The 14,825-nt window shown below is 44.8% G+C and overlaps 1 protein-coding gene across 1 annotated transcript in view; it reads left to right on the top strand.

Annotated features, from left to right (window-relative positions):
• LOC102780741 (glycine receptor subunit alpha-3-like) overlaps positions 1-14,825 on the top strand; it is a 50,086-nt gene that overhangs the window by 18,813 nt on the left and 16,448 nt on the right. Inside the window, exons 4-5 of the mRNA XM_087842289.1 lie at positions 10,862-11,085; positions 14,143-14,225. Coding sequence (XP_087698415.1) covers positions 10,862-11,085; positions 14,143-14,225 — 307 coding nt within the window. The remainder of the gene's footprint in view (positions 1-10,861; positions 11,086-14,142; positions 14,226-14,825) is intronic.

Below are 14,825 nucleotides of genomic sequence, written 5' to 3'. Positions count from 1 at the left end.
GCCCCCCCGCCCGGCGGCAGGACAAACAGGAGTGCACTCGAGGAGACGCTGGTGGAGTAAAAGTGATTCCTTCCAGGATGTCGTGCATTCATACTTCATCAGCTGAGACATGAATTTACAACAACCATGGTGATTTCTTTCCTCTTAGAACACAATGCATATTCAGAACTTCACTCTGCAAATGTTAATATTTATTTGGTTTGTCCGTCATTAAAAGCATCCGTGACATCACGACTCGCTGCACACGAACGATGCTCAAAGTCAGAAAACATTCAGAGAGTAAAAACAGGAAGAGGAAACAGAGTGATGAACCTTTCTCCTCCCTCATCATGTAAAACTGCCTGAAAGCCTTCAGGCTGCTGACAGGCGGCCCTGAGTGATGCTGCTACAGGCTGCTGGGGGATTACCCATCATGCTTTTCTTTTCACACTTCACGTTATTAACCTTCATCTTTTTTGATCTGTCCTCGTCTCCCCTTTTCTCGTCTCCTCACTCCAACTGTTGGAGTTTCTTCCTGTCAAAAGGGAGTTTTTCCTTCCCGTTGTCACAGATTGCTGCTGCTACGGGGTCATGTGATTGGACTGTCTGCTTATCTGGTTAACAGTTAAAGTGATTACTAACATCTGCTCGTCACAGAGCCGGTCTCTGTGGGGTTAAAGCGAGCGAGCGTCGCTTTAGGCGCCTGTAAACCCACAAACGAGACTTTACATCTGTAAATGTAAGGAATGAAATATTTCTGTGGTCTGAACTGCTCTGACACCGGGTCACTTCCTGTGGCGTTCCTGCATAATTATCTGAGCAGAGCCGGTTGAGATCCGCGGAGCGCTCTCGAAGATGGATGGACGAGCTGATGGACGACTGAAGCGACAAGGTCTAAGTGCTCTGTGCACCGCTGGGAGCTGCTCTGATGGAGCCCTGTGTGTGTGTGTGTGTGTGTGTGTGTGTGTGTGTCTGTGTGTGTGTGTGTGTGTGTGTCTGTGTGGGTGTGTGTGTGTGTGTGTGTGTGTCTGTGTGTGTCTGTGTGTGTGTGTGTCTGTGTGTGTGTGTGTCTGTGTGTGTGTGTGTGTCTGTGTGTGTGTGTCTGTGTCTGTGTGTGTGTGTGTGTGTGTGTCTGTGTGTGTGTGTGTGTGTCTGTGTGTGTCTGTGTGTGTGTGTGTGTGTGTGTGTCTGTGTGTGTGTGTGTGTGTGTGTGTGTCTGTGTGTGTGTGTGTGTGTCTGTGTGTGTGTGTGTGTGTGTGTCTGTGTGTGTGTGTGTGTGTGTGTGTGTGTGTCTGTGTGTGTGTGTGTGTGTGTGTGTGTGTGTGTGTGTGTGTTTGTGTGTTTGTGTGTCTGTGTGTGTGTGTCTGTGTGTGTGTTTGTGTGTTTGTGTGTCTGTGTGTGTGTGTCTGTGTGTGTGTGTGTGTGTGTGTGTCTGTGTGTGTGTGTGTGTGTGTGTCTGTGTGTGTGTGTGTGTGTGTGTCTGTGTGTGTGTGTGTGTGTGTGTGTGTGTGTCTGTGTGTGTGTTCACCTGTCACTGTATGGTTTATTGCGGCTGCCTTGGTCAGAGGAGGGGAGCAGCTTGGATGTTTTCCCTGATGGAGAGCAGTTTGTTCAGTGACCTCTGACCTTAGCTGACTCAGATGCCAGTGATGGTTCCAGCTCCTCAGCCATGTTTTCACAGTGTTAGTCGCAGTCATTTTCCTCTGGAAGGCGACCACGTTCTCTTTTGTATCCTGACATTCAGGAGAAGGTGATTTCTGACGCACGTCTCCACCGAGCTCCTCAGCAGCTCCCTGCACTCTGACACAGCCGCTGCAGGGTCACCAGCGAGCATGATTCAGCGTTTGGGTCGCTGGAGTGTTAGGAAGTGGTTGGGCATTGAAGACACTGGAAAACTAAAAAAACATGATTCTCACCGAGCCACCAGTGCCACGCAGGTGAGACTGAGCACGCTGCACCAGGTAGATAACAGCATCATCCACCCTCACAGCAAGAACCAGACTGTCCACCTCCGTGATATGTGACCTTCTGATCAACACAGCGCCACGTGGCGCTAGGACACCACGCTCACTGGACGTGAAAACATAAGCAGAGATGTGCAGACGTATGTTAAAGCTGCTAATCCAGCGAGAGATTTGGACGGAGCGTTAGATCTAAAATCAGCTGATGGGGGCGTGGTCAAGCACAGTTTAATCTGGTATCCGTAAAGAGGAAGAAGACAGGGCAAAATTTAACCATCACTCCTGTCAAACAGCTGAGCGCTAACCGCCTGAACACGTCCACCTCTGCTAAGAACCCCAGAACGATAACTGGGGCAGAAACTGGGAGGGCGGCGATCGCACTGATGAGGGTCATAAACACGTTCATACTGAAAAGTTCAGCATCTGCATTTCTAGGAACACGTAGACCTTCAGCACCGGTACATCTGAACCCAAAGTGCCCAGTTTGTCTTTGGATTGCTGTCAATAAAGTTCATCAAACATGTCACAGCTGCCCTACATCAATATTATCGGTAATTACCGAAATCACTCTTTATATTTCTGAAACAGCTGATCCAAGTGTCCAGACTCTTCAATCTAAATGTTTTTGATTCTAAAATATAATTATTGCTGTTGTTTCCATGGATTTAAAAAAAGCAGAAAAATGTGGTTGAATTAGTGATAAACAGTCTTTCATTACTAAAGAAAACTTATAATGAATTCATGTTGAGACGTCTTGTTCCGTGAAAAGAGAAGTGACAGTAAAGGAGAGGGTGGGCGTTACAGCGCGTCGTGATGCTGGACGCTCTCTGAGACTAACAGCGTGAGACAGGAAGTGTTCTCGCTGTGCAGTCGAGTACACTTCGAGTCGATGGAGAGACGGGTACTTAGAGAATGCACCGAGGACGAGGCGGCAAACGCAGGCTGGCGGAGGCAGATGTCAGGAAACTCGAGAATTTAAATACTAGAGACAGAAGGAAGTCCACTGCTGACCTTCAGGCAGAGATCAGAGTCTGACAAAGTCTCCAGTGTGAGTAAAAGCAGACAACTCAATGAACCAACAAACAGCTGCTAAGACGCCATTATTCATCCAGAAAAGCCTCAGATCTGTCAGTGCGCATCACCAGACTGTAGATGACTGGAAGAAGCTACTCTGGATGGACCAGTCCAAGTTTGAACCCTTCGGTTTATGTCTGCTTTGAATGGAGAACGTTGGATGCTAGATACACCCACACCCACACTGAGCGAGGACCACCAGCTCCACATCTTGGTGCATCATGCAGTCTTTTCTTAACTAACAAGATGATGAAGATGAATAAGGACATTTTAGTAGTTTCAGTTTATCTTACTAATAAATAATAATATAGCTGTTGTTTTAAACAAACAAATTTACAAATTTAAATTTCTAAAATATTTGTTAAGTAATGGATGCATGATGGATGGATGGATGGATGGAAGGATGGATGCATGATGGATGGATGGATGGATGCATGATGGATGGATGGATGGATGGATGCATGATGGATGGATGATGATGATGGATGCATGCATGCATGATGGATGGATGATGGATGGATGATGATGGATGGATGGATGGATGGATGGATGGATGGAAGGATGCATGATGGGTGGATGGGTGGATGGATGGATGGATCGGTTGATGGATGATGGATGGATGGATGGATGGATGGATGGATGGAAGGAAGGATGGATGGATGATGGATGATGATGGATGGATGATGATGGATGGATGATGATGGATGGATGATGATGGATGGATGGAAGGAAGGATGAATGGATGATGGATGATGATGGATGGATGGATGATGGATGGATGATGGATGGATGGATTGATGAAGGATGGATGGATGATGGATGTGGATGATGATGATGGATGCATGCATGCATGATGGATGGATGATGATGGATGGATGGATGGAAGGATGCATGATGGGTGGATGGATGGATGGATAATGATGGATGGAAGGATAGATGCATGATGGATGGATGATGATGGAAGGATTAATGGATGGATGGATGATGGATGGATGGATGTGGATGGATGGATGGATGCATGATGGATGGAAGGATGGATGCATGATGGATGCATGATGGATGGATGGATGGATGGATGCATGATGGATGGATGGATGGATGATGGATGGAAGGATTAATGGATGAATGGATGATGGATGTGGATGATGATGATGGATGGATGGATGGATGGAAGGATGCATAATGGATGGATGGATGGATGGAAGGATGGATGCATGATGGATGGATGGATGTGGATGGATGGATGGAAGGATGGATGCATGATGGATGGATGCATGCATGCATGATGGATGGATGATGGATGGATGATGATGAATGGATGGATGGAAGGATGCATGATGGGTGGATGGGTGGATGGATGGATGGATCGGTTGATGGATGATGGATGGATGGATAGAAGGATGATGGATGATGATGGATGGATGATGATGGATGGATGGATGGATGGAAGGAAGGATGGATGGATGGATGATGGATGGATGATGGATGGATGGATTGATGAAGGATGGATGGATGATGGATGTGGATGATGATGGATGGATGGATTGATGAAGGATGGATGGATGGATGGATGGATGATGGATGGAAGGATTAATGGATGGATGGATGATGGATGTGGATGATGATGATGGATGCATGCATGCATGATGGATGGATGATGATGGATGGATGGATGGAAGGATGCATGATGGGTGGATGGATGGATGGATAATAATGGATGGATGTGGATGGATGGATGGATGCATGATGGATGGAAGGATGGATGCATGATGGATGCATGATGGATGGATGGATGGATGGATGCATGATGGATGGTTGATGATGATGGATGCATGCATGCATGATGGATGGATGATGATGGATGGATGGATGGAAGGATGCATGATGGGTGGATGGATGGATGGATAATGATGGATGGATGGAAGGATGGATGATGGCTGCATGATGGATGGATGGATGGATGGATGGATGATGGATGGATGGATGGATGGAAGGATGGATGGATGATGGATGGATGGATGGATGGAAGGATGGATGATGGCTGCATGATGGATGATGGATGGATGGATGATGATGGAAGGATGGATGGATGGAAGGATTAATGGATGGATGCATGATGGATGATGATGGATGGATGGATTGATGAAGGATGGATGGATGATGATGGATGGATGGATTGATGAAGGATGGATGGATGATGATGGATGGATGATGGATGGATGGATGGATGATGATGGATGGATGGATGGAAGGATGCATGATGGGTGGATGGATGGATGGATGGATGGAAGGATGGATGGATGGATGGATGATGGATGATGATGGATGGAAGGATGGATGGATGGAAGGATGGATGGATGGATAGATGGATGATGGATGGATGGATGGATGGATGGAAGGATGGATGGATGGAAGGATGGATGGATGATGGATGATGATGGATGGATGGATGGATGGATGGATGATGATGGATGGAAGGATGGATGGATGGAAGGATCGATGGATGATGGATGATGATGGATGGAAGGATGGATGGATGGAAGGATCGATGGATGATGGATGATGATGGATGGATGGATGGATGGATGGATGATGGATGATGATGGATGGATGGATGGATGGATGGATGGATGATGATGGATGGAAGGATGGATGGATGGAAGGATCGATGGATGATGGATGATGATGGATGGATGGATGGATGGATGGATGGATGGATGATGGATGATGATGGATGGAAGGATGGATGGATGGAAGGATGGATGGATGGATGGATGGATGATGGATGATGATGGATGGAAGGATGGATGGATGGAAGGATGGATGAGTACCAAATATAGGTAAAAGCAAACTATGCAGAGCAGATAAGATAAAAACTGGAAATTATTTGTGTGGAAAAGAGAGTAAAGCTACTTCAGAAACTGCAACAACAACAATAATAATTGTTCACATCTTAAACGACACGCTGTCAGGAATCCCAGAAGCACATCAAACATGTCCTGTTGTAGCACTCATCCATCCGAGGCGCTGTGGAGGTCTGATAGAGATCTGACACACGTACAGCTGATCAATCTTTAAAGATGAAAACTCTTAATAAGCACTCTTATATTCATGAAAACATCTATTTTGGAGTTTATATATTATAAACAGACCTTTAATAAATGCAAATATGTGGTACTATTTGCTAAAAATGCCCGGGTCAGCACCAGTTTAACTTCAGCTGATGTGTCTTCAAGTCCTGGACAAAAAGTCAACGCTCACATTCTTTTAGCAGCTTTAGTTCATTTTTAGGGTTTAAACGATTTTAAATGCAGGAATTTATAAAAAGTACCTTTCAGAGAAACATCAGTTTAATGGCAACGAGTCAGTGGAGTCATCAGACAGAGGATCAGAGCTCCAGAGAGATTTTTTAACACACAGTACCACACATCCTGTACGTGCGCACACACACTCACACACTCACACACACACACTCACACACACACACAGACAGGGCTTAGCGCCAGGTTGGCTCACTCGGCTCCACGCTATCTCTGATAAACAGATTTACTTTTGTTAAACAGTTTTTATTTGTTCACTCAGTCTCTCCGTCCTCTTTAATCCACTGTGTGTGTGTGTGTGTGTGTGTGTGTGTGTGTGTGTGTGTGTGTGTGTGTGTGTGTGTGTGTGACATGATGATGGTTGTCCTCACTGGAACCTTTTTCAGTTAAACCCTGTGTGAGAAGGTTTTTGTGCACCTGTGCGTCGGTTTGCAGCCGACCCCTTAACGTGCTTGAATGCTTCAGTTTTGGTCACTTGGGTGCAGTAAACACCCGCAGCTCATCTTAAGCGTTTCCAGTGGGTGTGCTGGCTGCAGAGGTGGACGTAGCTCCTGTTACCTGTTGGTAGGTGAGGATTTCACTCAGAGCAGCTCTCTGCTGTCACAGACAGATGGCTGCGTGGACAAAGTGAGCACATGTCCTTTGTCCTTTTAAACGTGCACAGGATTATTGGTTTTAAAATGTTTGAATTATTAGCCGATCGCACCACATTTCTTAAATATCCGAAGACAGGACTGTGGGCGGAGCTTTGGGACCAGAGGTGGTGCTGGAGCAGCAGCGCTAAAGGCAGGAACACCTAAAGAAATGCTTTGAATGTCCTTCAAGAAGCCTGGAGAACTTTTCCTGGAGATACTCAGAGTTGAGTCTGTGCTGAAGGACAAAGGTGTTCACACCAAACGCTCACTTTACAGCTTGTTAGAGTTGGACACACTGCTTTTGCCTGATTTGCTGCATTTCCATGTATGTTTGCACATTTCAGTCTCAGAGAAACCAAAGCAGTGAGCTTAAAGACGCAATGAGAACGACGTCCTCGGGGGATTTCCTGTGATTCATGACAACAACCGACACATTTACAGTGGACTAACACTACTACTGCTCTTAATTTGATCCATTTTGAAGCATTTAAAAAAATGCAAACTCAAACGAATGTGTTGCATTTGTTTACCTTCCCCTCTCCTTCATTAGACTGCAGTAAATACTTAAAGCACGGGGCGAGTGTGTACCGGGAAGCATTTTGAAACAGGACTATGAAAGAAAGATTCTGTTTCATGCATGGTGCAAATACTGCGTGAAAGCTAAAATAATTGATAGCTGAACAGATGCAGGACTCTCTGGCTGCCAGCAGAGATCAGGAGTGTGAGAGCGTGCAGGATCGCCCCGGGTCAGCCACTGCATCGCTGCACAGTGTATTTCCTGAGTCCTGCGTCAGTGAGCGCTGAGACACCAATGAATCTGCAACATGACTCCCTGGGAGCCGTGATCATGACGTTCGCTCTCCTACGACTGCAAATGTGATGCAGCGGTGCAGAATAAGTCACCTGTGAAATGTAATATCCGCACAGCTCTGCCCTCGCTCTACTTTTATCCACCTTCTTACTCTGCTGTGCTACAGCGGGGGTCTGATCTGGGTTTCACTTGGGCAGGGCTGTTGTGGGTTTGGGCCCTGCGACACGTCTGAGAAGTCGCAGCTCGTGAAATAAAAGCAGCGCGTTCAGAAGCATCGACGCTGTTTGTTTCAGCAGCCACATGTCTGCTCGCTGCACAGCGACTCCAGCTCCACCCGAGCTCTGCTGAAGTGGAAGAGCAGTGATGTCACTTCCACTCAGTGAGCACAGCGAGCGGTGATGCTCACTGCCTTTTACAGTGCATTCTGGGAATTTTCTATGGAGCTGTCGTGCAGTGGAGTGATAGTGTCATCGGGGCACTCGCTTCACCGTCAAGGGACCAAACAGCCGTGTTTCCTGCAGATGGCTGTGCTGCTTTTATCCTCCTGGAGCGTTAAACCTTGCAAAAAATCCTCAAACAGACAAATGGAGCTGGTTCCTTCACTAAACTGCATCCTTAGGAAAAGAGGAAGGATCCTGCTGAGTCATGCAAACTCCCCTGTGGGGTCTCTAGCTGTTATCCCGGCAGATCAGCTGATCTGAGTGCTCAGCTGAACACTCAGTTTGCTAACAACTTGATCTGATGTCGTCGTGTTGGTGTTGTTCCTGGATCATCATCACTGATGTTGGTCCAGGTTAAAGTGACCAATCACACTGTGGTGATGCCAAAGTTCTGGGAAACACAGTCACACCCTAACCACCGTCTTTGTTAGATTTTTTGTCCTGAGTGGACATCTGCAGTTTTTTTTCCAAGTCACAAAACTATGACATCACCACACGGCTACTGTGATTGGTCAGATCCAATGTTGGTGCATAAACAACACTGACACAAGGATATCAGATTGACCAAACTGCTTCAGCCTCTCCAAAGCTGCTGCACACCTACCTGCGAGCCACTTTGCAACCCACGTCCACCCCGGCTCCTTCTTTTATATTGCCGGTCGTTGTTCGTGTTGATACCCAACCCAAGAAATATGGTTGTTGATAACGAATTAGTTATCTTATATATTTTTAATGCTTCCATGGGATCCCTGCTGTGATCAGATGTCTCTGGAAGATTAACGATGTCACATAAGGGTTTGTAAGTCACAGAGTAAAGGATGTGATGGTTTGACTTGATGAATTTGCCCATTCTTTGTACCGTTCCTTCAAAGACCATTTTTCATTTACTTTTACTTCTTTCATCTTTATTTAACCAGGAGGTCTCTCAAGTTTACTTTCTATCTATCTCTAGGTAGGCTGGCTCGAGCCCAGTCGAGTGTGGCGCCATCTGTTTAAAGGTGCACTTTAGCTGTAGACATGGAAGAAGAACAACATCTCATTGGCGACAAAGATCCGCCTTTACCGAACCCTGATCCTGCCCATTCTACTTTACGGCGCAGAGACGTGGACAATTTTCAAACACGACCTGAGCAAGCTCGAAGTTTTCCAAATGCGTTGCCTTAGAGGCATTCTCGGCGTTTCCCTTCGCGACCGTCATTCGAATGACACCATCCTCACCAGCTGCGGCAGCCAACCGACGATCGGCGACCTAATCCAGCGCCGCCGACTCCGTTGGTTTGGCCACATTTGTCGAATGGACCCGAGCCGCTACCCCCATGGCCTACTCTGGTTGACCCGCCCCACCGATTGGAGGGTGCATCGAAATGCACCAAAGAAGACATGGATGAAACAAATCCAGGATGATTTGAAGGCCCTTCGACTTGACCTCGAGCAGGCAAGAACCATCGCCTTAGATCGAAAAGCGTGGAAGATAATCGTTGGTCAAGCAAGAGAACCTGCGGCACCTACAGCAGCGTACTGGTTGCGCGGCAGACCACCGCCGCTGGTCGCCCGCTAAGGACAAGAAGAAGAAGAGAAGACATGGAAATAAAACAGGGCCTAAAATTGAGCCTTGTGGGATTCCTTACAGGAACTTGATTTACATCCATCTGTACAAACACACTGAACCAAGCTGTGGCCCCTGTAGTCACTCAAACTATCATCTCTGAGTCTTCACAGCAGCAAACAGGGCAACGCTACTTCCTGTCCAAAGCATTAAAAATATAACTTGTTGCTGCTGTTTTCGTGCTTCGACTGAGCTTAAGAAATGAGTCGCCTCGAGGACACTTCAAGGCTGATTTGCAGTCACATTGCTGCACGCTCATGCCTGCGTATACTGATGGGAGTAACGAGGCGTCAGCCGCCTATAAGGTGTGCCTGTGCATGAACACGTGTTCACTGACATGTTTGCATCACGCTATCCTCCAGCACAGCTGATGCACAGGTCTATAATTGATTTACAGGCCTCTGTCTCATCTGTGTACACCTCAAGCCTTCCAGTCAGGATAAAAATATGACGGGTTCAGTGATTGGTTAGACGAATCAGGTTCCAGGACCTCTGTGAAACGACACGCAGCCCAATTTATATTCGCCCTGTGAGAACATGTTCAGGGAACACGAGCATGCATATATGTGTGTCAGGGGACATGCAACAATATGCAGGGCCTCCTTTGTCATGCTTTTCATTCCCTAACACGTCAGTGTGTGAAAGGTCTGCGTTGCAGGCCAGTTTAGACTCTATCGACTCACTCGCTGTTGGACTTGATTCCATCAGCTGCCTGTAGAGCTTTGATGGGGCTTCGTGGACGTGGACTAACGTCCTCCTCGTTATCTTTGACCTGATAACAAGCTGGATGTTTGCCTCCTCATCAGTCTGGAGAACGCGGTATCCTTGATTTCCCGTCAGTCAGGCCACAGGATGGTTTCCACGTGGTCTCGAGGGACAACTGTATAGTTTCTCCTCCTGTTCTTGTGTAAATGATTTCCGTGGTTATTTATTTTTACGTTTCTGACAGTCGCATGTGTAAAACAACAACAGCATGTGGTTAGTGTATGTGCTTCTCTATGTGTGACGTATTCGTGTTACGTTGTGTGTCTGCAGGACTACCGAGTGAACATCTTCCTCCGTCAGCAGTGGAATGATCCCAGGCTGGCGTATTCCGAATACCCCGACGACTCTCTGGACCTGGATCCCTCTATGTTAGACTCCATATGGAAACCGGATCTGTTCTTCGCCAACGAGAAGGGAGCCCACTTCCACGAAGTCACCACAGACAACAAACTGCTCAGGATATTCAAGAACGGCAATGTTTTGTACTCTATAAGGTGAGCAGCAGCACGCTTAAGAAAAACCTTCGTGACACACAGAGTCATGTGACTCTGACCTCTGTTTGTTTCCTGTAATTTGAAGGTACAAGCTCCTTTATGCGTGAAACCAAGGAGCCGTGTGCTGTGTATATACATGCATGCATGCTTTCATAGCCAGAGGCACGCAGCGAGATACCGAGGAAGACGCATCTGCAGAATGGATATATGCACGTCTGCAGTCGTGTTTAATCAGGTCACTGATATAAAAATGTTTAGAATATCTTCCTGTTGTTGGATTTAAGTCCATCGCCTCAGACTTCATGGTGCTAAATGTAAGTCTTTGATATGTAAAAGTAAAGTGCTTTACAGGTTAGTTAATGAACAGGTCCAAACTTTGGAGCATTTTGTTCTGATTGTTCTGATTGGAGCTCGCTGCTGCCTCGCCACACGTCCTCTGGCCTGACACTGTTTTCTCACTCCTAGCTTGTCGCGTTTAAACACTGGACCGCATTTATTCATTTGACTAATCTGACTTGCAAATGTTATAATATGAGCTCCGATTAAACATTTATTCTTAATTTTTGGGTTTAGTGGAACTTTTTATGTCCATCGTGGGTCAAAGAGAGAAGGTCTTCATGTGCCGGCCCTCAGGCTTTAGGATTTAAATATTAGATGCTGACAGTTTGTCAGCTTGAGCGGGATCTCGTTTCTGAATATTTTGATGTATAAAGTCTGATATTATCGGTAGGGCTGCCACGATTAGTCGACTATCAAAATCGTCGACGACTGATTTAATAGTCGAAGCGACGTTTGAAGCTTTGTAAGATCACAAAAGACGCAGGAATAAGTAGTAGGATTTAAGAGTGTAATAACGGACTGAAACAGAAGATGGCAGCACTGCATGTACAAGGATGCCAGCTGCCGTTAAACCCCGAAGAAGAAGAAGCTGTGTCCCAGAATTCATAGCGCAGCCCAGCTCAGTTTCCAACAATGGCGGCAGCTAGTTAGTTTTAATATTACTCTTATTATTCTTTCTGGGTCACAAAATAAACGTTTAACATATTTTCAGGCGAGAATGTAGCTGTGTAAACTAGTGATGGTGAGATGAAGCCTCATGATGAACTGAAGCTTTCCACCCAATTGGTCGACTCATGGTTCGAAGCATTGTGATGATTCATTTGCTCTACTGCGCCATCAAGTGGACAATTCAAGTGAAGCGGGCTCTGTGATTATAATGATGTGTAAACCTCTAAACTGAATAAGTAAATTGTTTTCTTGGTTATTTATCCCGAATATTGTCTCAGTATGTGTGATACAAAAGAGAAAGTGGAAACTATCAGGACAGAGTTTTGGTATGATTGTGTAACTGTTAGCCTCAGACAGTCAGTCAATAGTATAATTCAGATCATAGATCAGTACATTTGCATATTTTTATAACTATAAAAAGAAAGCTGACACTTTCGAGACTTTATCTAATGTGTAAGCATCACAGCAGATGCCTTAGATTAGAATCAGTGAGCTGTCGGCTTTCAGCCCCGACCGTGTCCGTGCTGTCTGGTGAGAAAGGCGACATCTCACTGATTCTGATGCGTCAGCGCTTTGTGTTTACGTCTTTGTGCAGAATTGGTGTACCTGCTCTCATTTACTGTTTTAGCTGTTTGGTGGTGGTTGAAATGTAGTAATATTTATATTAATAATCGATTCAGGATTTTAATGAATCGATATCACGTTATCCAAGCTAGAATCGATTTTAATCGATAATCAAAACCCGCTAGTACCTGTGTAATCATGCTTATGTACATCTGGATAATGACACAAACTAGTATTTGGCGCTTCACTTTTTAATAAACTAAAAGACAGAAATCAGATTATAGGATCTGTAGTGTTGTTTACTTATATTATGGTGCTTATCATTTGTGATATTTATTACTGTGTGCATACTTTATTAGGAGAGATAAAATGAAATAAAAAATCTCTTCCTTCCTGGTTCCATCGAAGAAGAAATGCTCAAGTAACTATGTAACACGTACGTAATCCAATTCCACAACACAGTGTGACGGGAAATCAGCTGTGTTTTTCTGTCCATTTTATTTCGAATCTGGCGCGAACCGGTGAACCAGTCCCTGAATCAGTCACGTGGTACGGACTGCCCGCGAGGCCTCGAACGTCACTGCATACGTAATCAAAGCAAGCCTCGATACGCGCTTCACAGACACGCCCCCGAGATTACCCGACACACGATTCGACGCTTCGACACACAGGACACATCACTAGTGTAAACCTCAAATATCTGCTCAGTTTATCAAGACACCACATATTTTCAAAAGCGCTCCGACGTTTTCGGAGACGTCTGTTACCCACCAGCTCGATAGCTAGCCGGGGGCTAGGCTAACTAGAGCCGTGAGAACACCGGACTCCCGGCTAAATCGTTTTCAAACCCACCGCCGTCTTTCGCTACTCAGGTTAAACATGATATATAAGTCACTTAGATAACTTAAAATGTTATTGTTTGGCTTTTTTTTAGTATTTTATTTGTTCCTGAGTAAATCGGTTTGGCTGAGATTAAAGTTATAGTTTTTACACAGCTGAATAAACGTCAAGCAGACAGCTGATTATCAGAAGTGTGAGATGCTCGAGAATTTACTCCGGTGTCCTGTTATATTTTAGATAGCAAGGAGTTTATTAAACTTCACCGAAAAATCTGCAAATTTCATTAAAATTTAATAAACTATCATCTTGTCTTTATTTTTAGTTAGCACATACCTTAAACACTTAAAGCTGTAAGCTAATGATAGTTATATAAGAGCAGATGCTGCTGGTGCAATAAGCTGTATGTTTTACGTCCAATGGATGATGATCTGACTAGTCGACTAATCCCAAAAAATAATCGGTGACTAGTCGACTATCAAAATAATCGTTTGTGGCAGCCCTAATTATCGGGTATCCTCTTGGTTCCAACAGTGCAGGTGGCACATTGATATAAAACTGACATATAAACTGAGATGTTGGTACATCACGATGTCTGTGACTTTGAACCCACGGTCTCGGTTTTCAGTGTCTCCTCTTTTTTTTCAGGCTAACATTAACTCTGTCGTGTCCCATGGATCTAAAAAACTTCCCGATGGATGTTCAGACGTGCATCATGCAGCTGGAGAGCTGTAAGTACTGCATGACTGTACACACTCGCAGCACTTTCAGTATGAACGATGTACAGAGTGTCTTTAACCCTTTAAGACCTACCATTGAACCAAGTCCGCCAGAGCTTATATTATATGTTTACATGCTGTGGAGCCATTTTTGGCAGCATTTCAAGTTGCTATACATCAATACAACCATTATAGCCTAAATTTTAATAATATGTCTGCATTAAGTGCATAGTAATTACATCAATTGCAAAAAAGTGCAATAAACTACAAAAAAATTGAAAATCGTTTTTGTTTTTTTAACATATATTTCTAGTTAGAGAAATTTAAGAGGCTTATCCCTCAAAACTGTAAATACAAAAAAGTTGCACAAAATAGTTTCCCACCACAGGAAATTTATTTTGAGTGTCTTCATAGTTTTATTTTTGAAATACACCAATTTTTATATACTGCAGGAAAAACGAAAATAAATATTATAATGCAAATTTGCAAAAAAGCAGCATATGCATCAAAATAAACTATTTCCAGCAGTGCAATATGAGTCCTAAGCATCCCAGAAACCACACAGAAAGTCATAAAGTCAAAGATAACTTTTAAAAACACCAGTATAGGCTC

Source organism: Neolamprologus brichardi, chromosome 6, assembly GCF_056152115.1.
Source record: "Neolamprologus brichardi isolate AB-2024 chromosome 6, ASM5615211v1, whole genome shotgun sequence".
NCBI lineage: Eukaryota > Metazoa > Chordata > Actinopteri > Cichliformes > Cichlidae > Neolamprologus > Neolamprologus brichardi.
The sequence above is the reverse complement of the archived record's forward strand: the minus strand, read 5'-3'. Positions and strand labels throughout refer to the sequence as shown.